The sequence below is a fragment of the Myotis davidii genome, unplaced genomic scaffold (assembly GCF_000327345.1).
Source record: "Myotis davidii unplaced genomic scaffold, ASM32734v1 scaffold497, whole genome shotgun sequence".
NCBI classification, from domain to species: Eukaryota; Metazoa; Chordata; class Mammalia; order Chiroptera; family Vespertilionidae; genus Myotis; species Myotis davidii.
The window spans coordinates 1,966,011-1,992,969 of record NW_006288434.1 but is presented as its reverse complement, the minus strand read 5'-3'; the positions used below and the strand labels follow the sequence as shown (position 1 = coordinate 1,992,969).

At 38.8% G+C, this 26,959-nt stretch overlaps 1 protein-coding gene across 17 annotated transcripts in view; it reads left to right on the top strand.

Moving 5' to 3' along the window:
• RIMS2 (regulating synaptic membrane exocytosis 2) overlaps positions 1–26,959 on the top strand; it is a 296,933-nt gene that overhangs the window by 64,344 nt on the left and 205,630 nt on the right. For 16 of the 17 annotated variants that reach the window (XM_015561714.1, XM_006760263.2, XM_015561716.1 and 13 more), the window contains one exon: positions 21,010–21,935. In XM_015561714.1, coding sequence (XP_015417200.1) covers positions 21,010–21,935 — 926 coding nt within the window. Of the gene's footprint in view, positions 1–15,391; positions 15,571–21,009; positions 21,936–26,959 lie in introns of those variants that run through there. The other variant, XM_015561721.1, reaches the window with a different exon arrangement.

The following is a 26,959-nucleotide window of genomic DNA, read 5'->3' as shown; positions in this document are numbered from 1 at the left end:
TCCCTAGCGTAGTTCCTCTCTTCTATATACTCCTGTCTCAGTCCCTCAGTGGTTAGCATCTCTCCCTGGGGTGGGGGTAATTTCCTGGGTGAAAAGGCTGTCGTCATTTGAGGCATTTCTTTGGTGACCAGAGTTAGTGTGAGCAGTTACCAGCCAACGCTCACAGCAGCTGGAAGGTGGGGCACTCGCCTTGGCTGTACCCCTCGCATCATTCGGAGCCCCTTGCTTCTGACAGTTCCGTTTACTCCATTCAGGCACAGGGCTTCCAGGACTCCGTGTTCACAATTTCTGTAAAAGCTGTGATGAGGAGGACTTTGTCCCCTACCACTGCAATGGACCCTGTGGCCATCATGGGTACTTACCAACTCCTTTCTCTCTCTCGCATCTAAGGTCTAAGTGACTTACTTGGTAGGTAGCATCTGACCCTCATTCCTGCAGAGTCTTAGCTCCTTGTCATCATGTCCTTATGGATTCCCATTCATAGTGGCAACATGACTTGCAGATAGCACGATTATGAGCCTGTGGATAATCTGAACGTCAGGCGTGTCCTCCTGCCCCCACTCCGTAGCAGCCATCTGACCCCCACACAAGGATCAGGGGCAGTTACCCCTGCCGGGGTGTTTATTCTTTTCTGGCGCAAGAAGCACAGAGGGAACAGGCTGTAGCCATCGCTTAGTTTCGTGTGCTGAAGAAACCGCCCATGCTTTGGGAGCCAGGATCTCCAGAGCCTGAGCAGCAGTGTGGTATACATTTCCCAAGTGGATAACTGCCAGTAGTGGTTAGTGGGTCACTCTTACTTCCACCCCTTGGTTCCTGACCTGTGTATCCTTCCTATTGGGGACACAGCGACATCTGATAGCCAGAGACTTAAGAAGTGTACTGTATCCTAAAAGATAGTGTCCCTCCCTTGCAGGGCATCTCCTGCAACCTGGAGTCTCAGCTGCATGTGTAGTAGAACATTCTACTGTTTGATCAGGCGGAAAGGTTCTGGACGCCACAGTACGTGTACAATCAGTAGATTCCATGATTGACATCCTTACTGCATTACCACCACAGAGACATATGTCCTTTGCTTGGTCTGAAGTTTGTTATGTGGTATCCCCTATAGGTAAAGCAGACACTCTATGAGCACATGTACAGCGGCACTTCGAGGTACTCTGGGCCGGCAAGGCAAACCCATACCTGTAGCCCCATCTATACCTGTTTGAATGAATTATTGACCCTTGCAGGATGGAAGCAGTTCTGTGTAGCCAACTTATTACCAAACGTTCAGTTGGTCTCTCTGAAGGACGGCGTCATCTTGGAGGGGTCTGAGACTAAGAGGCCAGACATTTATCAGGAGCAAGAGCTTTCTCAGTCATGCGGAGAGTAGAATACACTGTTGGGTATGTCCGCAGCTTACATATCTGCCTCCATGGACCTATTTCACTTGTGGGGGTGAGTGGGGTCGGGAAACAGAGGTCAGCTGGCATGTCATGACCAACGTATGGGTCCACTTCATTGTTTAATGCCTTGTTCGTAGCAGATGTTCTCTGATGCACAAAATGTGCATTGCAAAGGTCCACACACCTTCAGCTCACTCTGGGAGGTCCATTCACGCTCCTCTTTGTTAGAACTCTTTGTCCCTGACCTTTCAGACTTGCAGCTCCTTGTCCTTGATCTTCCAACCTTGGTTTTTTTTGTTTGTTTTGTTTGGCCCCTGTTCAATCATCAATCAATCAGCTAGTTCTATCTATCTATCTATCTATCTATCTATCTATCTATCTATCTATCTATCTATCTATCTACCTACCTAGCTAGCTAGCTATCATCTTCTCTTCACCAAAATGGATAGCCAGATGTACTCCCTGAAGCTGTACCGATTGAGAAGATTTCCCCTCATCACTGCTTTTCAGGGCAACCTTGAATGGGGCCGAGGCCCAGCAGCATTCCATTCTCAGCTTCTGCTTACATACTGAGCCGGCCCATTCATTCTCTGGGCTCAGTCTTTTTCTGTCTTCTTCAGCTATGCTCATGTCCCCCTTGCTCCCCACAAGTGTGTTTGTCGCACCTCGGTCAGTGGGATAGTTCCTGAACTCCCTGAGGAGCACAGCCAGAGTGTTTTCCTCGTACATAGCAGAACTATTCCAGCATACACTCTCCACTACGTCTTTTGATTCCTCCCTGCACAATTTTCCAGGAAAATACAAGCATCTTTACTTCATTTAATGTGGACCACCACCTTTTAAGTGTTCAGGAGCTAGCTAGTTGCATAGTAATACTATCTGAGGAGGGCAGTCGCTGAGGAAGGGTGGGTAGGGCATGCCGTTATAGCAGCCAGCCCCATCACAGCAGTTGGAGGAAGGATTTATAAGCCTGGTTAAAGGGATCTGGGAAAGTTTTCTCATGTCATCATCCTCGGGGTCCCTACGTCACTGGCAGGTCAGTAGGTTTCCTCTGGAGTGCGTGCCACTTGGAGTCCTGTTACGCCAGCTGCTACGTACGCTATCTTGGAGGAAGGATCATCTTCCAATGTAGCTCCCTGGGGCCTGCTTAGTTCTCCAGTGAATGTCAGAGACCAACTGCTCTGGTTTTTGATTGAGGGGGAAGAAACTGATGCCACCCTCGTTTTGATCTTTTTGTCTTTTTTGGACACACGTACTCTTCCTGCATCGCTGTGACTTTCTGATTTTACCTTCCACGATGTTTGCTGTTAGCAACTCTAAGAGAGCAGAGCTGAGAGAGTAGGCTTGGGGTTTAGTAGGTAAGTCATATATTTTTAATGTGAATGATTGAAATGTACTGGATCTTCCCTGTTGTACATGGCTTCTTATCTGAAAGTATATTTAGAATCCTATATTTTTTTCTTATCCAGTATCGACTGCTGGATAATTGAAGTGTATTACTTATATAATTTTCCATATTGTCCTTGAGTGAGGCAACTTTTGGTAACTTTCAGAAAAATGTTAGAGAACATCCTAGTTATTTGTTTTGTCAGCGTTTCGTAAAATTAATTTTAATGTCTTATTTTACTTTATAGTTTTACATTACAAATTGTTTACTGTCACATCTGATGTGAACATGTTTATATTCAGGCATGAAGGGTGCTCAGAGAACAACTCTTTTAATATTCATTTAAAGTTTTCTTCTTTATGAAGTAATATCTTAAATCAAAAGGGAAATAATAAATGCATAATCACAGTCAAATAGTTGTCAGTTTTCTTACTGATATTTTTGTAGAGCCAGGAAAATTGATTTTAATATTACACGCACGTTTGAACTCATACAGTAATCCCAAACTGTATTTTATCTATGATTTTTGCATTGGAAGGGCACCCCAAGACAGTTTTATTCAGGAGTTGTCATGTCTGCTTCACAATCATAATTTTCAGTTGTAACTGATTGATTTGTTAGGGGCAAATTCTCATGAAAAGAAGAGATTAAAGAGGGCGCCAGAAAAGAAGAGAGTTGAAAAACTTTTACAGTTTATCGGGATATGTCTAAAAGCATTCATTTTTAAACACCAATTCTACTTATGATAAATAAACATTGAATACTTCCATTAATAGTTTGATTTACCATTGTTAAGTCAGGTCTATTTAAAAAGCTTTTCAAAGAAGTTGAAGCTGAGTTTCCCCCCCTGTAGGTACTCATATAATCAATAGAAACTTTAATATTATTACTTTAAACGTTGAGTCTCCCCTCCCCTCCAACCCAGATCTGCAGACTCTCTTCTTAGAAGTTGATAATAGCTAACAGAGTCCTTTAATCCTGTTGTATAACATTTTACTCGGGGGAATTCATGAGTATTGATTCTGTTACCAAAGTTAATAGATAAGAAACCAGGTAAGTAGTCATTTGTTAATATACAAATCCAAGCTTACAAATATATGCCACCTTTAACGAAGTCGCCAAGGACATGGCTGTGCCTCAGAATCTTCTACTGAGCCATTTTCTTACTTTGAAATAGAGAGGACAGGATTTGTTGAAAGGACAGGATTTGTTGAAATGCTTCTTCAACCAATTGTGTATCACCATGCTCACTTCTTTTCATATTTGTTTTTCTCTTACACAACTTTTTGTTCATATAACATTTTCTTCAACATTTAATTTAATTTTTAAAGTAATACTTATCTTGCTCTAACCGGTTTGGCTCAGTGGATAGAGCATCAGCCTGCAGACTCAAGGGTCCCAGGTTTGATTCCAGCCAAGGGCATGTACCTTGGTTGTGGGTGCATCCCCAGTAGGGCGTGTGCAGGAGGCAGCTGATCAATGTTTCTCATCGATGTTTCTAACTCTCTATCTCTCTCCCTTCTTCTCTGTAAAAATCAATAAAATACATTAAAAAAATAATACTTATCTTAAAGGTCTTCATTTACCAGTGAAGCTTACGTTTTGCTTTGGAATATATTGATTTATTTTAAGACGTGTGTTTACATGAGATGGTGTATTTTGGCCTTTAGTTTCATTTCACAGTAGATGATGATCCTCAGTGTCCTACCTAGATATCTAAATATTTACTATTTTTAATTTTACTGTAAAATTATTATACCCTATTCAATTTATTATTTTTGGAATTACACTTAATTGAAAAAACAAACAAACACAGTAGTTCATGAGTCACAAGGTGTGTAGGTTTCTCTCTGTGATCTCACTAAGGACCCACTACTATACTCTCATTTATCACTCAATTCCTCTACTGTAGATTCTTCTCTGCTATAGTAGCTGTGAAATGAAAAGCTCATGTGTTTTCATGGCAGCATCAGGCAGCCTAGTGACTCAGTTCTGGACAAAGAGAACGTGGTCTGCTAGTGCAGCCTCTTTGGCTTCTCTGTTTTCCCTTCCTGGCATTTGTAAGAAATGCCCGAGCTGCAGTATCCAGAGTGCAGAACGGTGGAGCAATGCGTTCCCGAAGGTCTAGTGCTCTGCTGGCATCTCCCGTGCCGCACCAGCCCTGGATTGGCTTCCTGTGCGAGCCCAGTAAATACCTCTCCTGTCAAAACGCTCTTTGATGGATTTCCTGGGACTTGCAGCCAGATGCAGTTTTAACTGATTATTGGATTAGCTTCTAAAGATGAGCTTCAAAAATGGTTGTACCTTACTGCTGAGACAGGCATGAGACATTGTCCTGGCTAGGCCTGGGTAACCTTAAGAAAGCTTTAAGAACCGTATTTTATTAACATTTTTAATCCCAGTCATGTCTAGCACAGTCCTTTTTTGGCTAGCAGGAAATGAGGACATGTATGAAGGAATAAGAAAATTGAGTGAAAAGGGATCTATAAATTATTGGGCACTGCTTACAATAGATTTTAATCGATACACTCTGATTTTGATTTTTAACATTAGGACATATTTTACCTGTAACATTTTTTTACTCAGATCAGACTCTACATTAATTTTTTTAATGAAATTATTTTATACATTAAAAAATTAGCATTAAGCAAGTAACTTTAGCCCTGGCTGGTTAGCTCAGTTGGTTGGAGTGTCGTCCCAGTAGTCAGGTTCGATCCTGGGTCAGGGCACATACTAGAATCAACCACTGAATGCATAAATAAGTGGAAAAACAAACCCGTGTTTCTCTCTCACTCTTTCTCTCTCTCTGGAAGAGTACATTAGAGAAATCTAAATAATATAATTATTTGTATAAACAATGTTTGTTTCTAAAAAACCAAAAAAAAAAATCTAAGTATTTTGAAATAGCCAGGAGAATATTAGTTTATAAAATTGTCAAACCCCTGCTTTGGCCGGGTGGCTCAGTTGGTAGGAGTGTCGTCCCATACACCAAAAGGTTGCAGGTTTGATTCTTGATCATGGCACATACTTAGATTGCAGGTTCGATCCTCAGTTGGGGCACCTAATGAAGGCAACAGATTCATGTTCCTCTCACCCCCCCCCAACCCCCTCCCTCTCTGTAACAAAACAAAACAAAACAAAACAAAAACATATCTTTGAGTGAAGATTTAAAAAAATAAAATTGCAGACCGCTATCCCATAGTATGAAGTTTAAGAACCCTTGAACAAATGAAAATTGCTGATTACATTATTATGTTTATTAATTATTCGTTAATGTTAATCAATTTTTAAAAGTTTGATTTATATATTCATAAAATTTGATATCCATTTTGGTAGTAGTTTTTGGATCCTGTTTACCTTTATTCAATTATAAAGGGAAAAGCTCCTTAAATTTTAAAGTAAAAAAATGAACATTCCAACTTGTTTTAATGTTGGGACACAGAAAAGCTTTGGATTATCATGTAAAATTAGGAGAATAAAGTTAAAGAGAATCTTAGCACAGGGTAGCTGAGCTTACCTTAAGTCTGACACTAGTTACTAAAGTTATCTTGGCTTATTTCCCCTAGCTGGGAAGTGCGGTAAAAATTCTACAACAGTGTATATAGGATTATGGGACCGTAATTTACAACAGTATAGTATACAGTAGGATGGGATCAGTGTAGGGTAGAATTAGAGGGGATCTTAGCTTTTAGTCTGAATCTTTCATCTTATAGAGAAGGGAAAACAGAAGCTCCCTGGAGGGATATTTGTGTCATTCATGCATTTGTGTGAATGGCTTCAGTCTGAGTGGTTCTGTATAAAAACGGTTGACATAGATCATTGTGGCTTGAAGAAATGTTCATCATCGAATAAGCTTCAATAACTACTGCACGTGACGGGTTGGAATGACATGAGACTCTGAATATTGTAATAGGATGCGGAGTGTGTCTTTTCCTGTTGCTTTTGGAAATAGAGACGGGAGCTTAATGTGAGCAAAAATCGTTAAGCAAAAGTCCGGACAGTAACTGGGACCCAACACTTCTTTCTAAAACAAGAAACGGGTAGCTACCTCAGCTGTCACCTTTAGGGGAGCTTCACTTTGTATAACAGGAAGGAGGGCTGGGGAAAGGGAAGAGGGTAGCGGAGCAACTTGAGTAATGACTCTGGAGCCCAGTGGGGAGTACAGTGGCCTTTCCCTCCTTTTCCTATCCTTTTGGAAAGGAGTATTCTGTTCTCTATAAAAAAAAGACAACCCAAGGGAATCTTTGAGCTACTTGTAGTGATCAGAGGTTGTGACAGGAAGGGGCTGACAGCGTCCTGTTCCATGGTTAGTCGTCTATTTAGTTGGTAGAGTTACTGATCTATCCATTCTTGTGCCTATTTCAACAGAGGAAAAGATACTTGAAAGAGAGGGGCAGTAGGGGATGCATGTTTAGAGCAGCCTGCATTTCCATGTGTGGGGTGGACTGTGTAAGTCTATTATTCATAATTGCAAGGTTATAGAGCAGTAACAAGCAACTCTAAAATCTCAGTGCTTAACCTACAGAACTTGAACAAGGAAGTTTCCTCTTGCTCTCGTAGAGTGTGGGATCGTGTGATACTGGGGGTAAGGATGACGGGCCCGCCAGAGCAGTGCTGCCCATGTGTTTCAGCGACTGCAGCGCTCCATCCTGCAGCTGCACCGCCCAGCACGTGTGGGCGGAGGAGGAGAGACTGGAGATTTGGGCATGGGCTGTTCACTGCCTCGGCCCAGAAATGATCGGCTCTCCTTCAGAGCTCATCGGGTGGGATCTTCTCCCAACTGGAAGGGGGATGAGAAGCTCAGTGTTCTGTGTGCCCAGAGGGGAAGAAAATTTGGTATCACAGGACCCTAGCAGTATCTACCACAATGAATTTCCCACAGGTCAAGCTGACATCATTGAAGGTGGCTATCCTTGAGCTGTTCTAGATGTCGTTATGTGATGGGTACATTCAACAGAACTTCGTTGAATGCAGTGATTGGAGAAAAATAGTAACATTTTAATGTTTATTCCCTGGCGAGCTGAGGCAGCTCACTGAACTGCACACGGAGAAGCACGGAGTGTTTTAACTAAGAGTACAGGTTCGGGAGTGAAACAAACTGGGCTCTGTCATTCCCTTATTTTCTTTTACTTAAGCTAAGTTTTACTTTCCTTATTTGTGCAAAGGGAATTACAGTAGAACTTTCTTCATGGAGTTGTTTGCGAGAGGTAAAAGAGATAGTATAATAAAGCACCACGCGTGCTATTTAGCAGAGAGTCAGGATTCAATAAATGTTAATGGCTGCTGTTTTTGTGAGGCATTTGGGGCCTTAGAGAAAGGGTGCATAAGGAGTAAACTAAGGATAAAGAAAAAGATGTGGGAAAATATGCCTGAAAAATATTTTTAAATTTAATATTTCTGCTGAGTTCAAGTAAACTTGCTTTTTATACTATGTGGCCTCTGCATTCCCAGTAAGCACAAATATCCCAAAGTGATGCCTTTCGTCACTGAGCACTTGCTGTGTGCCACACCTTGTGTTAAGCACTGAACACTCAATTTTTATTTCATTTCTTATTCCCTTAATAGATCAGGAAATTGAGGTTACACAACTACTAATCACAGAGCTAGATTTAAAATTTACCCTGCCTCGTTTTGTTAAAGTGGTGATCAGGTTTTCATTCTTTATAAGCAGCTGTGACTATAATGCAGTTCCATTGTGACAGAAGACATAAGAAAACGATGTAACTTACATAACTTCTCATGTATAATCATTATTAATTAGGCATATAGGTTAAAGCCTTAACTGCAAGTACTTACTTTTTAAAAAACCCAAATGCATTATTTTATACTTATTAGTTTTCCCAGCTGTTTAATTGGCTCGAAGATGGACGGTTTCCCTGTATCATGTACCTTTCATGTATGAGGAGTGTTCACAGATAGCACAGTGTTTAAGAGCAGAAGCTTGGGAGCCTGAAGACCACTGTTGATGTCCTCTAGACTAAGACAACTAGGAACACCTCTCTAGTCAAACAAAGTTAGGTTTTATTATTTTTTTAGAACAAGGGAGTTCACATACATACCTTGTGAAATTGTGTAGTGTCTCAGCAAGAAGAGGTGAAGGGAAGCTTGCAATAGGATGTAGGTAGGTATTAGGTAATTTGGAGGAGGATTGAAAGAAATGGGAATCTGTGTTGAGTTGAATGCTGTTAGAAAGCAGGGCAATTTGAGTAGGAGGTGGGAAGAATGGAAGCGTTGTTACTAGAGAAGAAGCAACAATCACTTTTGCTGCTGGGGAGGGGAATGAGCGGTCATTTTGGTTGCACAGTTTCTTTGCTTTTATCTCTGTTTAGACTTGATGATGGAGTGGTATTGCTTTTGCCTGGTTCCATAATGGTCACAGAGAGTCCTTGTCTGGTGTTGATATTCTGTGAAATTGTTTACATTTGTCAGGGGCATATCAGAGCATAGCTGGGCCATCCACAAGCTGATCGCTGTGAGGGCAGCTTTATATTCCTCCTCTGCCATTTTCCAGCTGTGTAATTTAAGCAAGGTAAATAAATTTGGACTCAGATTACACATCTGAAAAATGAGGATGGTGATAACAATACCCACTTTATAGGATTATTTTGAAAGATGAACCAGTGGATACATATAAAATGCCTAGAATACTACCTGGTATAAAGTCAGTCCTCAGTTTAGCTAAAGGACGACCCCTACCACCACAATGATAATAGTAATAACAATAAAGCAATAGTTCATAATCTTCTTTATCACACACATGTATTGAAGCACTTATACCCACTATAGAAATATAATCCAAGTAGACAGAGGTGCTCATGTTGGCTTCTCTTTTGTTCAGTGATGGAGAAACATGGCCAGATTCTTACTGTTCAGCATCATTTATGAAATATTGGACAAGAGAGCATGTATTTTCCTAAAAACCTTTTCATTTTCCTATATTCTACATATTATTCATTTCGTCCTTCAAGAAAAAAACAAGTAGTCAACTTTTGTTTTGCTCTTTTTCCTTAGCACCTATATCTACTCTGTCAGAAAGTTTCACAGATTTAACCTCCTAAATATATTTTGTTTTATTTCCTCCCACTGCCTTAGTTAAGGACTTCATCATTTCTTACCAGGATCATTGGAATAAGCCAGTTATTCTTCCTACAACCACACCAACTCCTGCTCCTTGGGGTAGTCAGCAGACTATGGCATGAGTTAACTTGCTACCACAGAACATCTGATGACCTCCCCTTTGTCTATAGGATATAAAGTCCAAAATGGTAGCATGGTACATGAGCCCTTTCTAAATTTTGACCCAACTTTCATTTCTGGCCTCTACTACTTCCGAGTTTGATCCTGATTTTCTGTTTCTACTTTATTGTTTCCTGTATTTTATTTTATGCCATTTGAAATATTTCTTCAAAGGATTATGATGTAAATAATTCTAATAAATGAAATAATGTAAAAGGGACTTTGTAGAACATAAGAGTCTAGAAAAATGAGAACAGTTTTTTGTGGCTATCTCAAAGTGTAGATTCAGTTATATAATCTAGTGCCATCTAGTGGTAACTGCTTTCAATTTTCTCTATGTGGCTGACTCACTGGGGAACTTGAAACGCACAGTTTGACATCCTCTTTCCCTGCCTGCTGTCATCACTGACCATTGGTCTTTGAAAATCAAGGTTTTTTAAGCTCTAAAATGTTCTGATTTTATAAATACACTTAAACTCTGTCACAACGTGCAACTCAAAAGAGTGTAGGATCTGGGGGTAGAATGCCATATTCAAAGAATTGCAAAGATTTTTCATGTGTCATTAAATTAAAACTTGAGGAGTTTTGTTTTCCTATTTTTAGTTCTTTTGGAAAGTATCATTAACTCTACAGCTGTCAGTGATAGCCGTTTAACTAATCATTGCACTCTTTTCAGGCTCTAGTTTAGCTGAGCAGTGTGGTAGAAGCAATTGTATGCTGGTAAATATTTAACAACTAGAGGCCCGGTGCATGAATTTGTGCACCAGTGGGGTCCCTCGGCCTGGCCTGCAGGATCGGGGCAAAACCGGCTCTCGGCTCTCCAACATCCCCTTAGGGGTCCTGGATTGCGAGAGGGCACAGGCCAGGCCAAGGGACCTTCCTGGTGCATGATTGGGGCCAGAGAGGAATGTGGGAGGTTGGCCAGCCGGGGAGGGACTGCGGGAGGTCTCCAGGGCATGGCCTGCCCCTTCTTGCTCAGTCCTGATCAGCCGGACCCCAGCAGCAAGCTAACCTACCAGTCGGAGTGTCTGCCCCCTGCACGTCATAGTGCCTGGTTGACTGTCTGCCCCCTAGTGGTCAGTGCACATCATAGCGAGCGGTTGAGTGGCCTTAGCATATCATTAGTATATTACACTTTGATTGGTTGAACAGTTGGCCAGATGACTGGATACTTTGCATTAGGCTTTTGTTATATAGGATCACTTCTCCAAAGGGGGAAAAGCCCTGATTTGTAGCATTTGCAAATATTCATGATGTAAATATTTCCAACATGGCTGGTTTGAAGCCATCAGTGTGACATCACTGAACACAGAGTTAGGAGGAGATAGATGCTGACAGTAGCCTGCCTCTTGGCTCCAGAGCACCACTGGATAAGGAGCGGTGACTATGGAGTACGTAAGGGTCCCAGCGTTCTTACTTTTCAGTGTGCGTGGACACAGAGTTCACGAACTCGTGGCAGCCGATGAGGAAGTTTCTTGTGACTTTAGAGTCTGTGTCGCAGATTCTGTGTTAGTCAAGAAGACTTCAGGTGCAAGGAATAGAAAACCCAGCTGAAACCGGCTTAACACATAAAGGGAATTGATTGGTTTACCTGATTGAGAACTCGAGAGGTACATGTTGAATCAGGTGAGGATCGATCCTGAATTTCATATAACATGGACCTAATTTCTTTCTATGTTCAGTTCTCACTAAGTGGATTTTTAACTCCATTTTGGGAGGATTCCTCCAACTCATGACTCTAAATTGACTTCTGGTAGCTCTGAGGTCACCCGGATCCTCACTGCTAACACAGGGAGTCTGGGTCTCGGCACCGTCAGACAGAGTCTGTCTGTAGGAGTCACTGTGACGGGCCCAGCTTTGCTCATTGTGGTAGGTATTATGCAGGGACGTACTCAATTCAATCCAAACTACAAAGCTGAGGACGGAGGAGCCATTCCTTCTCTTTCAAGAAAGAAGACAGATGGTAGAGGGCCAAACAACAGATATTCCTTACAGTTCTTTCCAAAATACATGTTCTATTTTCTTCATTCAGAAGACTTTAAGTAATCCAAAAATTCACCTATTTTTAGCCTGTTACATAACACATTTTTAGAGAACAGGCATAAATTAAAGGTTAAGCAATTAGGTTCACAATGTGATATTATTTTCTATCAGGTATTTTTAAGACTGCTGAAGAAACTTTGCTATAAAAGTGGTAAAAAGGAATAATTTGGGGGGGGGAGGGGCAGGATTTATATTAGAAAACATGGATACATTCAAAAGAAAGTCCTAACTGCAGCGTCTAATATGGGCATCTCATCACCCTCAATGTCTCAAACAAGCCTTTTCATTGACATCCCTCTGGCAATGTGGTGGGTAAAAGAGAACATCGTATTTCAAAGGCACCTGGTGAAATTTAACAGCCTTCTTTAACAAAGCTCAGCCCCCCCAGTGTCTTCCAGACACTATGGTTCTACTTATTTTGGGGCCTCACTTCAGTAAGCATCACTGTTGTTGTTTTTTTAAACAAAAGAGTGTGTGGTCTCACTCATATGTGGAATCTAATGAACAAAATAAACTGATGAACAAAATAGATCCAGAGACATAGAAGCATGAAACAGACTGATGAATCTCAGAGGGAAGGTGAAGGTGGGTGGGGAGAGATTAACCAAAAAATTTATACGCATATATGCATAACCCGTGGACACAGACAATAGTGTGGGGAAGGCCTCGGGGCGGGGTGGGTGTGGAGTGGAGGGGGTCGGTGTAGAAGGAAAAGGGGCATCTGTAATACTTTTCAACAATAAAGATACATTTTTAAAAAGAGTGTGGGGAACACGCTAGTAAGAGGTTTCAAGAACAGAACAGGTTCCTAAAAAGGAGGTGTTTTAGGGAAGTTTTGCTCTCTCGGGGGCAATGCTATTTTCTCTACCTCGGTAAATCGTTCTTAAAATGCCCATCATGTTTTAATGTTTTTATGTGTGTAAGGTTTGGGGCAGACTTTCTGAGAGTGGGAATGAAGTGAAAACAGTGACACCCCAAGATATTAGTGTGTATAGACCACTTTTGAAAACAGTCACTTTTGAAGACAGTCTGCCAACGAGTCCATTTTACAGTATTTTACTGGACTGGAAGTATTAAAGATTCTAGGGTGCCTGTCTTGAAGAGAATACACTGCAGCCAGTGGGGCTGACTGATGCCTCATTGAAGCAGTGTGACGTTGGTGGAGGGAGCTAAGGAGCACCCGCATATCACGCTGGCACGCAGATGGCAAGTGCTCTTTTCTCTGCCCAAGAAAGAACATTCTGGAAGATATGTTGGGTTTCTTTAATTGATTTAATTGAGCCAGATAGGAATTGCAGATTATGTAGAACCAATTTACGTCAGTTTCTTCAGCTTTGTATCAATTATATATATATAATGCTATGTGTGTACTTATTGGCACATAAACATATAGGAGGAGGTATGTAGGAAAATATCTATTGCCATAAATACTGGTATAATGAAGATGAAATATCTTTTGTATGTTTTTTGTTTGGTCATGGTGGTTGCTCCAAACAGTACTGTACTGATTTGTTACCATGAATTCTCTTCCAAGAAAAATCTTGTTTAGCAAGTGCTTTCTTTGTACCGGTCACTCTTGGAAATCATTTGATTGAGTTGTATTCTCATGCAGGTTAGTGACAGGCTAATGGACAGAGCTGCAGCTCTATTTTTCAAAGATTCTTGCTGTTCTGTTACTAAGAAGCAGCTTTCCTTTAACTCTTCATCTCTCCCTATGCCAAGCAATATAGTTTTTTCTACATCTCTGAAAACAACCACTTAAGTTCTCAAATCACTCTTACAAATTAACAAAATAGCACAAGAGAGATTCAGTATTTCGGAGAGTGAAGAGGTTGATATTTTCAAGATTCATGCTTTGAAGGCACATCTTTTGCTTGTTTACTTAAGAGTAGTATTTTGGGTATTTTGTGAGTTTATTTGTCTTGGTATACTACAAATGAGAAAAATCAGTAGTGTGAGTTTTGGCTAATACTATAATGAAATTTCTGGACTTACAAGCTTGGAAGAATCAACATCTTCTGTGGGATTTTTTTTTTTCAGTTTATTATGAACTACGGGGTACAAATGGTTGGACTTTATTATTGGTTAACATTCCTATGAAAATGAATCATCTTGAATTTTTATTGCATTTCTGCTTCAAGGATCTACTAAGTCATTTTTAGGAATCCCAGAGGAGAGAAAGGCCTTTATTTGTCCTCACACTTCTCACAATCTCTCCAAGATCCATACTTAATTCTAGGAAAATATTCTGTATGGATTCCGCACCGATGAGGATGGTGCTGCCACATATCCTAGACCCTCATTTAAATGTGAAATTCAGGAGACCAGAAAACAGTGCAGGACTTTTGCAACTCTCCCCATTCTTCCAACACTGGCCTTTTCTTAGGTTTATTTAAGTTTATTAAAACACTTAAATATAATTTTCAGAAGTATAATAGTAACACCTAGATCATTGGCTTTAGGTATAAAGGGTATTTGTGGTGTTTCCTTCTTTTCTGTTTTTATTTTCTTTGAATGATTGACTAGAGCAGTGATGGCGAACCTTTTGAGCTCGGCGTGTCAGCATTTTGAAAGACCCTAACTTAACTCTGGTGCCATGTCACATACAGAAATTTTTTGATATTAGCAACCATAGTAAAACAAAGACTTATATTTTTGATATTTATTTTATATATTTAAATGCCATTTCACAAAGAAAAATCAACCAAAAAAAATGCGTGTCATAGGTTCGCCATCACTGGACTAGAGGCATTGAGAGGTTAAATGATAAATTAGAATAAGCGAAACTGGATTTAAACTCAGTGTCTAACCAACTTTTCAGTTTATGAAACACATTTTTTATAAAATTTCTACAGAAACTACTACTTTCTGCCCTCATAACCACTTTGGGGAAACATTCTCTTGAATAATTGAAAAGAAATTATAGAATAGACCTATTTAACCATCGCTATCTTTCATTATCAGTATACATTTCATAGGAAAAGCAGTGCAGTAGACTTATCAATAACAAACACAGTGAATTTTGTTATTTTAAATATACTGTCATTCCTATAGGAGAACATAGCTTACACATTTCTGAGTCTGTCTGTTTTGAGTACATTGTCTAGAAGTGCCTTGGATGTAGGATGCTTTTGGCGGCCAGTACTGTGAGGCACTAATCAGCTAAGTACCATAATCCTCCTGACAGGGTACATTCTCCCTTGACCTGGAGCTATATACAGTCACAGAGTAACAGCATTAAAGAACAACCTTTTCCTTAACAGGCCCGTTCCTAGAGGATTTTATGACTCCACCCGCGAATGAATGTTGTTTTATGTGTAACTTTTCAGTCATTGGCTTTTGAAATAAAACGATGGTAAGCAAACGGAGACATTCACATCATCTGATTAAGGATGGCTCCTGTGATTTTGCTAGAGCTTGCTAGAAGGATTAAGTGAAAGCACCGCCTGGCCCTGTGTGCATGCATTTTTGTCCACATGATGCTTCGTGCTCGACAGATGTGCATTGGTTGAGCAAAAGGTAAAACCGTAACAATGTGTTAACTGTTGTGGTATGTAATAAAAGATAAATCTGTTTTATGGTTTTTAATGAATATAAATGGTTTGATTTGTTAAAAGCTTTTCGTAGGAATTATAGGAATGGACCCTATATGTGTCATGTTTTACAGGACCGTATACGTCTTTTAAATCCTTGATTTAATGTGTCTTAACAGCTTCAAGTTTCACCATTTGATTGCAATGTTATGTTTAAACTATATGGTTAGCATGTGTAATTGAATGAATGAGGTATCATTTTAGTGTCTTTAGCAGTATCCATGCAGTAGAAAGCTTTAAAAAAGATGCTCTTTTTTTCAGATTATTGATTCTTTAAATGTTGTCTCTATTTTTTCATTTATAAAATGACAGTTTTTAAAATGAGCTCTGTAATAAAGATTATGACTAAGACATTTTCATATACATAGCACTTAACTGTAATCATATAAAATTTGAATTTACAGAAATTACTAATTTTTAATCCTTCACTCTACTCTTCGTGTCCTTATGATTTTGAAAAATTACATAGGTCTTAAAAGTTAAAAACATATGGACATTAAAACTTGTTTCCATCTAACCATTTACTGTCCTTATAAACGTTTTTACATGCTTACTGGATTATATTTTCAGAAACCTGATTATTTTATAGTATATGTATGGTCAGTATTGATAATATACCGGTGGCATAATAACAGAAACCACAGAGGCACATAAATGTTGTCAATATTAAAATAGAAGCTATGGTAAAAACACAGTGAATTACTGTACAGTATAAGCATTGAGACTGCCTTGGGGAAATTGGAAAAGTGACTTTAATTGGGAAAGAATCTTTTCCTTTAGAGTTTCCCCATCAGTCAGTATAATTTTCAGACGTGAAATTTTAAAGAGATTAATTGGTAGTTTCTTGCTCAAACTATCTAGTCAAGTGTGAATACATAGCCAGAATATTTAGAAATACGTAGATTGATGGTTAGTCCATATTCCAACAGTTATAAACAATGAACAGAAATGCTTCTGATTAAAGTCGAAATAGTATATTTCTATATGTGATTTTCTATGAACTGGCTCCATTTAAGGTGACTATAATATAGTGGAAAAGAAAACGATTCTAACAATCTAGGTTTCAATAAAGAGAAGATGAAAAGGTGTTAGGCTAATATAGAGGAATATAAATGTATACTGATATTGTATTGGTCAGAAGTTGGGGTTGACAGAATGTATAGCATAAAAGTTAAAGCACTATATAATGTCACAAACACATTTTATTCTAAAGAAAGGCATAATTTTGGATTCTGCCTCTTAATTTTTCATAGTTTTTGAAGGATTGAGATGTAATATCTTAGATGAGTTGCTCCATTTTCCTGAATTATAATTTATGGGTCAGATACTGTTAAATGCTTCATGATTATCTAGGGAAGTTTAGAAACTATCATTATATTATTTTACCTATAAAATACTTTCCAACTGATGATAATAAATACTAAGGCTTGTTTATAAAGACCAGTAGTGAAGCTAGAGATTAGAGATACAGTAGTTGAATTTTCATCAATTCCTGAAAAATATGTCAAAATAGAATATGCAATAATTCACAATATAGTTGTTAAAAATTGTTTTGACAGGGTATTTTAGTATTTTGGAGTAACTAATTTTAGATTCTTTATTGTTTGGTAAGAATATTCTTTAGAATAAAATCTTACCTCCTAGCATACCTTTAATATACTGTAAGGTAACTTAACCATATTTTTAGAAACCTAATTCCATGTTAAGTAACAGTGACAGTAGTTTCAGAAATTGTCACCACTATTCTATTTTTACTTAAATCCAGTACAAATCAGTATCTACAATATGATTCACATGTTTTAGGCAAATTTCATAATCTCTAGAATAAAGTGATTGCTGGATTTAATATTGAATTCAGTTTATTGAAGGTATGATTTTTAAAAAGCACTTACATGACTTGCTAAGGACGAATTGTTAATATTCTTTTTACTGGAACTGAATTATCTAAGTAAATATCCTTATTTATTAATAAAATGAAATATATTCCTTATGTTATTAAAGGCGCACTATATTTATATCCTACTTACTTTAAAAAATTCATGCTAATTCCTCAGGGACTTAAGTGTTCTGTTTTACTTTTTATTCTACTTCTGTCCAATAATAGTAGATGTTAAATATATTACTAGATGTTAAATATAATACTAGATGTTAAATATATTACTAGACATCCCTAAGTTGCAAAGAAGTTTTGTTCTAAATGTTTAGTTGTAAAGTGATTGATACTCAAAATATATTTTGCCCAAGAAGTCATTTTATAAATAAGAGTTGGTTTCTGAAGCCCAACCACAAGAGCCAAATTAACATATAATAGAGCTGAGTTACACCACTAATAAAAGTAGTTCCTTCCTTTCACCTGAGGTGCTGTTTACTGCTGGGGCACAAAGGGAAAGGAAATCACTAGACTATTTTAGCCATAGTGGGTTTCAATATAGAAAAAAAGGAAAAAGCCATGAAAAGTAGAGATAGTTTAAGGGAGATTTAATCGGTTCTCTAATTCAACATGCATTCTCTAATTCAGTGGTTGAGCACCTCGTCTGTTTCAGCCTCCTTAGATCCAGGTTGCCAGTCCCCACGAAACCCAGCATTTTAGAGGTGTTATTGGTAATCTTGGATAGAAATGCATAAGATTACCCAGGGAAGTTCCGCGAGGAAGAAAGTCACCATTATGTTGACTTGCCTTCAAAATATCCAATTTCCCCTTTCACATTTTCTGATAATTGTTACTTCATTCATATGTTTATGTATAGCTACATAATTTCTTATTCAGCTCAGATGGAATTTTACAGAAAGTAGAATTTATTTAATCAAACAACCTCCAAATAAAATTTAAACAATTATTTCCTTATGTACCATATACATCAGTGAAACTCTAGGATTTTACTCTTGGAACAGTACCAATTTCTTGCTATGAAGTAAGGCTTATGGGTGACTGCTGCATTTCTAGAGACACTCTATGTTTATTAACTTAGATTGGAAAAAATTACATGATTTTTTACATACCCAAATGTACTTGAATTCTTAGCATAAAGTCTGCATCTAATGGAGGTTAGATGGTCATTTTGAGAAGGAACTGATGCTTTCACGTTCTTTAGAGAAATTTTCACTTATCTCAGTATTGTAGTAAAGTCTGTAGATATAACTAGCCAGTTAGTGAGATATGGCTATGCTAAAAATATTCATCTTGACAGGAGTATATTCGTATTGTTGTTGTTTTTTGTTTTGTTTTTGTGATGCTTTAAGCTTTCATTTAGGCATATTAACTTGATGAAGTTGTGGTATCAATATTATAATATCATAGTTCCTAAGAAATTGGAGAGAGTTCTAAAAATCATTTACCCTCTTGCCTGGCCGGCGTGGCTGAGTGGTTGAGCGTCGACCCATGAACCAGAAGATCACGGTTGGATTCCTGGTCAGGGTACATGTCCGGGTTGCAGGCTCAATCCCCAGTGGAGAGCATGCAGGAGGCAGCCCATCAATGATTCTCTATCATCATTCATGTTTCTACCCCACCTCTCACTCTCTCTGCCTCTTTCTGAAATCAATAAAAACATATTTTAAAAAATGGGCAGAGGACCCCAAACACACTTCTCCCAAGAAGACATGCAAATGACCAATAGATATCTGAAAAGATGCTCAACTTCACTAGCTGTTGAGGAAATGCAAACCAGAACTACAGTGAGATACCAGTTTTGTAGCTTCTGATTCCTTTATTAAAACCTTTCCTACCTGGAAAACGCAGAGTGACTTCTGTTTTCTGTAATGAACTCTCATTGAATGAATGAATGAGGAATGAATCCACAAGCTGTACTGCAGGTATGGGGGAAAGGGACCCAGGGCCACAGAGGAGACTTGAGAGGACAGAGATGATGTTGCCGGGTTACATCATTCCACATGTATCTTTTCTCTGTTCTTGCTTTCGGGTCAAAAAATACTGTCTGAGAAATTCACAACTGTGCTAACATTGGTCATCTTTACATTCAAGCGATCCCATAAATTCAAGTGATCCCACTATTTCATTATCTCCTGTTCATGCCTTCTGACACAGTTTTCATAGCAGTTATTCTAAACCTCTTCTGTCATATTCAGCATCCCAGTTCCATTGCTTCTCATGGCTAGTGCTTGACATTTTCTGAGTTCGTGCCAGAGAAGAGGACAATGTGTATATTTTGTTGACAAAAAGCATTAATACTGAGTGTGACTGCAAGGTCCATCTGGCTGTATCAGTGTTGGGGGGGGTGGGAGGGCAGATACAATATATAGTGTCTTTCTCTGAGGCTATAAGGAATATGAGGGGTCAGATGTGACGTTTGAGAAATGTCATCGAGCTGGCCTATCGTCCTTAATGAAGGTGGAGTAAGAATAGCAGCCCTTTCTGACTTCAGGGGTTTTGTGATGAATAAGTCATTATTTATTGTTGGCACTTATTTAAATTGCTTATATTTCAAGTTAGAGCAGAAAGGAAGGGTTGGAGCTGTGATGATAAGAGGAAGCCTTAGAGGAACCAATGCTAGAAGTGATTTACATAGGTAGAAGAATGAAAAATGATTTTTAAAAAAGTTTATCTTATTGTTGAAAGTATTACAGATGCCCCCCTTTTTTCTCCATTGACCCCCTCCATCCCACTCAGCCCTGCCAGGCCTTCACCGCCCTATTGTCTGTGTCCATGGGTTATGCATATATGCGTATAAATATTTGGTTGATCTCTCCCACCCCCCACCCCCCTATGCCCACCGTTACTCTGAGAATCGTCAGTCTGTTCCATGCTTCTGTGTCTCTGTTTCTATTTTGTTTGTCAGTTTATTTTGTTCACTAGATTCCACCTATGAGCGAGATCATGTGATACTTGCTCTCTGACTGGCTTATTTCACTTAGCGACCAACACTTAGCTTTAGTTAGAAAGAAAGTATTCAACTCTTGAGCCAAGTCAGTTTGACTTCATTATTTTGTTAAGCAATTTTCATACCAAGGTGTCAGAATGGAGAGAATGGAAGGTGGGATTTTTTTTTAAAAGTTTCTGAATAACAGTTGGGAGATAGCTGAAGTTGGAGCCAGGCAAGGAAATTAGAAAAAACTGTTTTACATCAGCAGAATTTGATGGTTATCTAAGTTCTGAATAAGTACATTTCATATGTAGTGTATCAGTCTTGTAATAACCACATCAAAAATATCTTTTAAATTTCCTATTTGAACTAAATATATAGAATGCATATAAGTAAAACTTGTTTTGGCATGAGTTTGAAATGAAATTTAACAAAGAAGCAAAAAGAACCATTTGAATGTATCCACCAACCTTTCTGTGGATCAGTGAAATGTAGAATTATTTAAACGTTGCTCTTCTCATCATTTCTTTTCTTTGATTACTTAGGAAAAGAAGTCCATCGGTGTCCAGAGATCAGAATAGGAGATACGACCAACGGGAAGAAAGAGAGGAATATTCACAGTATGCGCCTTCAGACAGCGCAATGCCTAGGTCTCCATCAGATTACGCTGACAGGCGGCCTCAGCGCGAACCTCAGTTTTACGAAGAATCTGGTCACATAAATTACAGGGACCCCAACAGGAGAAGTCATAGGCATTCCAAAGAATATATTGTCGATGACGAGGACGTGGAAAGCAGAGATGAGTATGAGAGACAGAGGAGAGAGGAGGAATACCAGGCCCGCTACCGCAGTGATCCCAATTTGGCCCGTTATCCAGTCAAGCCCCAGCCCTACGAGGAACAAATGCGTATCCATGCCGAAGTGTCCAGAGCGCGGCACGAGAGGAGACATAGCGATGTTTCTTTGGCAAATGCTGAACTGGAAGATTCCAGGATTTCTGTGCTAAGGATGGAGCGGCCATCAAGGCAGAGATCTATATCTGAACGTAGAGCTGCCATGGAAAATCAGCGAGCCTATTCCATGGAAAGAACTCGAGAGGCTCAGGGGCCAAGTTCCTATCCACAAAGGACCACAAACCATAGCCCTCCTACCCCCCGGAGGAGTCCAATACCCATTGATCGACAAGACATGAGGCGGACCGACTCCCTAAGGAAGCAACACCACTTAGACCCTAGCTCCGCGGTGAGGAAAACCAAACGGGAGAAAATGGAAACGATGCTCAGGAATGATTCTCTCAGCTCCGACCAGTCAGAGTCGGTGAGACCGCCGCCACCGAAGCCGCACAAATCCAAGAAAGGAGGTAAAATGCGCCAGGTGTCCTTGAGCAGCTCGGAGGAGGAACTCGCGTCCACACCCGAATACACAAGTTGTGATGACGTTGAGATTGAAAGTGAGAGTGTCAGTGAGAAAGGTAAGCTGCTCTATTGTGACCACACAGCTCCCTGCAATTGATTAGATGAGAGTTCTTTGTTTTAGGTTGTACTTGGGAGTAGACATTTAAAAGTTAGATATTCCTACTTTTATTTAAAAAGTGTTTTAACGGTGTTGGTCGCGTGAAGAAAATTTCCAGTTGTAAAATGTGAACATCCTCTGTAGGTCTGTTGATTTTTAAAACTTTTTTTTTTCCTGTTTTTTGCTTTGTTTCTGAAAATTTTCTTACGCTACTTGATGGCATATTTTTATCTATTAGCTGCATAACCTCTTTTGTGTTTCCTTTTAAAAGTACAGTGGGGCCTTGACTTACGAGTGTCCCGACTAACGAGTTTTTTGAGATACCAGCTGTCTCTCGGCCAATTTTTTGCATTGAGTTGATAGAGTAAATTTGAGTTAACGAGTTCCTTCATGAGCTCGGTCTCGGAACGAATTAAACTCGTAAGTCAAGGCCCCACTGTAACAATGTTTACTAGAGAACATCTGAAAAATTCCTCAGAGTGTAAAGAGTGAAATACAAGTTATCCATAATCCTGTTCCCCAAATGTAACCATTATTAACATTTCGTTGTATTTCTTCCCTTTTTCCTATGTATGTATTTTTTTTCAACTGATACCATATCACTCGCTTTTCTCAAGCCATTAGATATTCTTCAGAAATATGTTTTAAATGGCTGCACTAATATTCTATCGTAAGGATATACCACAAACTAACTATTCCTTTATTTGGGGCATTGCAGTTGCTTCCAGTTGTTATTATAAATGATATTATAATGGTTATCTTTATGCATAATTTTTGCCTATATCTCTTAGTATTTCACAAATATATATTTGTGCTTTGATTTTTTTAAGCTTTTACTTCAGATTAACATCCTGCTTTCCAAAAAGGTTATAACACTCTATGTTCCTGTCATATGCTTTCATCATCAAATAGGCTTGAGCTTTTGGGCTAGAATTAGATGCACCATATCTTTGCTATTTGAATACACCACAAAAAATGCTATCTCATTTTAATTTGAATTGGATTGTGCGGTTGAATATTTTGTATGTAAATTGGTGTTTGATATCTTCTATGAATTATCATTCCGTTTATTTCTTCTGCTCATGTTCCTATTGGGTATTAATTTGTTTTTGTCTTATTGATTTTATAAGAGTTTTTTATTTGCTCATTTAACTGTCATCTGTTCCAAATGCATTTCACATTTTGATGTTTACCTACTAATTTTCTTTGGTCATTGGGAAATATAGAACATAATATAGATAAGTCTTTATATTCTTCGTTGTTTTTTTTTCTATTCCTTTTATCTCCAGAAAAATCTTTATTCATCCCCAAATTAGTTGAATATTTAACTCTAATTTCTCATGATTTTATTATTAATTTTAAAAATGTTAAACTTCTTAATCTTTCTTTAATTTATTTTGGTGTATGCCAAAACACACCAGATAGGCGAGTATCTAACGTGAATCCCTTGTACCGTCCTCGCCCACCTCCACACACACAATTTTCTAACACTGTTGGAGGAATAATTGATATCATGTTTATAAGAATGAATGGAGATCAATAAAGGAATTCAGGAAGGCAGCTGGATATGAAATTAATATTGTATGAAAAATAATTAGAAAATATAAATGAAAAGGAGTTTACGTTCTGAACTAAAAACAGAAAATGTGATTTAAAATAAATAATAAGACATGAGGAGGGCCTACATGAAGAAAGCTATAAAACTTGACTGGGTAGCATACAGGAAGAGATTCACTTCATGCTCCTAATTGGGGAGGCCAGCTACCCTAAAGATGCATATTCTTTTCAGATTATCTCTTGGGGTCAATAACACTTTAGTCATAATCTTAATTGGTTCATTGAACTATCCTATTTCTAAAGTTATACTGGGAGGTGTAGAGGAGGAAGAACTTAACTCTTTCACCACCTCTGCATCTAGGTTCATTGGCTGGGGTCCTATAAATTAGACTGACAAAAGACAGATTAACAAGAGAAAAACAAATTTATTATCATGTGCATTGCACACATATATAGGAGCGCTCAGCCAGGAGAAACTCCAAGGGATAGTTAGAATTTGGGCTTATATAACACAAGAACAATACATTTTTAAAGACAGGACAGGACAAAGGAAAAGGATTTTCAGCCTCTAGGGGTGACAAATTGTAGGAACTAATTGAAGAGAAGGGCTAATTTTAGCAAGGTTTGTTATGTTGACTCCTGTGGTGCTTATAAGGTCAGGAATTATATCCAGTGGTTAACTTCTGTCCTCCTGTTAGAGAAGGGGGCGGGATCACCTTTCCAAATACATGTCCTGCTTTTAGGCCAATAGGGAGAGGACAGGGAACTTCACTTGTATCTGCTTCTCCTCCCTCCAGGCCTCCACCACCCTGTTGTCTGTGTCCATGAGCTGTGCATATACGCATACAGGTTCTTTGGTTGATCTCTTCCCACCCGTCCACCCCGTACCTTCCCTCTGAGACTGGACAGTCTCTTCCATGCTTCTATGTTTCTGGATCTATTTTGTTCAACAGTTTATTTTGTTCATTAGATTCTACATCTGAGTGAGATCATGTGATTTTTATCTTTCTCTGACTGGCTTATTTCGCTTAGCATAATAACCTCCAGGTCCCTCCATGCTTTTACCCCTTTTGATATGACTCGAGGAACACAGAAATGTTGCCAAAAATCTCTCTGTCAGTGGCCTGCCATGGGACATGAGGTTCCCCCTATTGGTGTTCCTTTCTGGGGGGATTCCACAGAAAGAGAGAAGAGTTTATCTCTCCAGCACAGCTAGATCCTGAAACACAGAGTGGCCAGCATAGAAATGGCAGGTTCTAGGCTCCAGTTTGCAGGGGAGGAGGATGCAAAGGAGGGCCCTGAGGAGAAGGTGAGGAAGAGGAGAGGAACTGGGAAAGGGCCTCACAGTTACCAGGCACCTATATTTCACTCACGCTTCTACAAAGAATTCTTTGTATCATTGGCAAATATGTTCTCCCATGCAGTGGGCTCTCTTTTCATTTTATTGATTGTTTCTTTTGCTGTGCAGAAGCTATTTATTTTGATGTAGTCCCAGTTGTTTATTTTCTCTTTGTTTTCCTTGCCTTCGGAGATGTATCAGCAAACATATTGCTATGAGAGATGTCTGAGATTTTGCTGTCTATGGTTTCTTCTAGGATTTTTACGGTTTCACAACTTACATTTAAGTCTTTTATCCATTTTGAATTTATTCTCGTGTATGGTGTTAAGTTGGTGGTCTACTTTCATTATTTTGCCTGTACTTGCCCAATTTCCCCAAAACCATGTATTGAAGAGACTGTCTTTATTCCAGTGTATGCTGTTGCTTCCTTTGTCAAATACTAATTGAGCATAATGGCTTGGTTTGATTTCTGGGTTCTCTGTTCTGTTCCATTGATCTGTATGCCTGTTCTTGTGCCAGTATCAGGTTGTTTTGATTACAGCAGCTTTGTAGTATAATTTCATATCTGGTATTTTGATCCCTCCAATTCTGTTCTTCTTTGTTAAGATTGTTGTGGCTATTTGGGGTCTTTTTTTGCTCCATATAAATTTTTGGGGTATTTGTTCTAGATCTGTGAAATATGCTGTTGGTATTTTAATTGGGATTGCATTGAATCTATCGATAGTTTGGTAAGACTCATTCTTTTTTTTATGGCTTAGAAGAGTATATATATATCACAGCTTTTTTATCCACTTGTCTATTTATGGGCATTTGGGTTCCTTCTGTATCTTGGCTACTTTAAATAATGCTGCAATGAACATAGGGGTGCATATAGTCTTTCAAATTAGTGTTTTGGGTTTCTTTAGATATATACACAGGAGTTGGATCACTGGGTCATAAGACAGTTACATTTTTATTTCTTGAGGAAACTCCATACTGTTTTCCATAAAGACTGCACCAGTCTGCATTCCCACCAACAGTGTAGGAGGGTTCCCTTTTCTCCACATCCTCATCAATACTTGTTTGTTGTTTTATTAATAAGCCATTCTAGCAGGTGTGAGGTGATAGAGTTTATTGTGGTTTTAATTTGCATTTCTCTGATGATTAGTGACACTGAGCATCTTTTTACATGTCTATAGGCCATCTGTGTGTCCTCTTTGGAGAAGTATCGGGGTCCTCTGCCCAGTTTTAAATTGGATTGTTTTTTATTATTATTATTGTTGAGTTGCCTGAATTCTTAATAAATTTTGGATACTAACTCCCTTATCATATGCATCATTGGCGAACATCTTCCATTCAGTAGCTTGTTTTGTTTTGTTGATGCTTTCCTTTGCTGTGCAAACCTTTTAAGTTTGATGTAGTCCCATTTGTTTATTTTTTTTTTGTTTCCTTTGCCTGAGGAGATATATCAGAAAAAAATATTGCTAAGAGAAATGTCAGATATTTTACTGCCTTCGTTTTTTCTAAGGGTTTTATGGTTTCAAGTCTTACATTTATATCTTTAATCCACTTTGAGTTTATACTTGTGTATGGTGTAAGAAGGTGGTCTAGTTCCAGTTTTTGCCTGTATCTGTTCAATTTTCCCAATGTCATTTGCTGAATAAACTTGTCTTTATCCCATTGTATGTTCTTGCTGCTTTTGGCATATATTAATTGACCATGTACATGTGGGTTTATTTCTTGGTGGTGTGTTCTGTTGAGTTCTCTCTCTCTCTCTCTTTTCAGTCCCTTTACCCACCTAAGCCTCCACCCTGCCCCAAGCAGTCTGTCTGCTCTTTATCTATGAGTCTGTCTCTATTTTGCTTGGTGATTCAGTTTGTTCTGCTATATTTGACTGCACTATATTTGACTAACTCATCCGGGAAAGTTATACATGCGTTGGGCTTTCCTTTTCTCCAGCTTGTGTGAGAATCTGCCTGTTTTCCTTTCTAGGACACACCCGTGATAATTACCTCTGCCTTCTTGGAATCATGTCTTCTCCACATCCGGGCCTTGCATTTAACTATTTTCATCTCTATCATAACGTCGTACTCTTGTTTGCTTGCAGG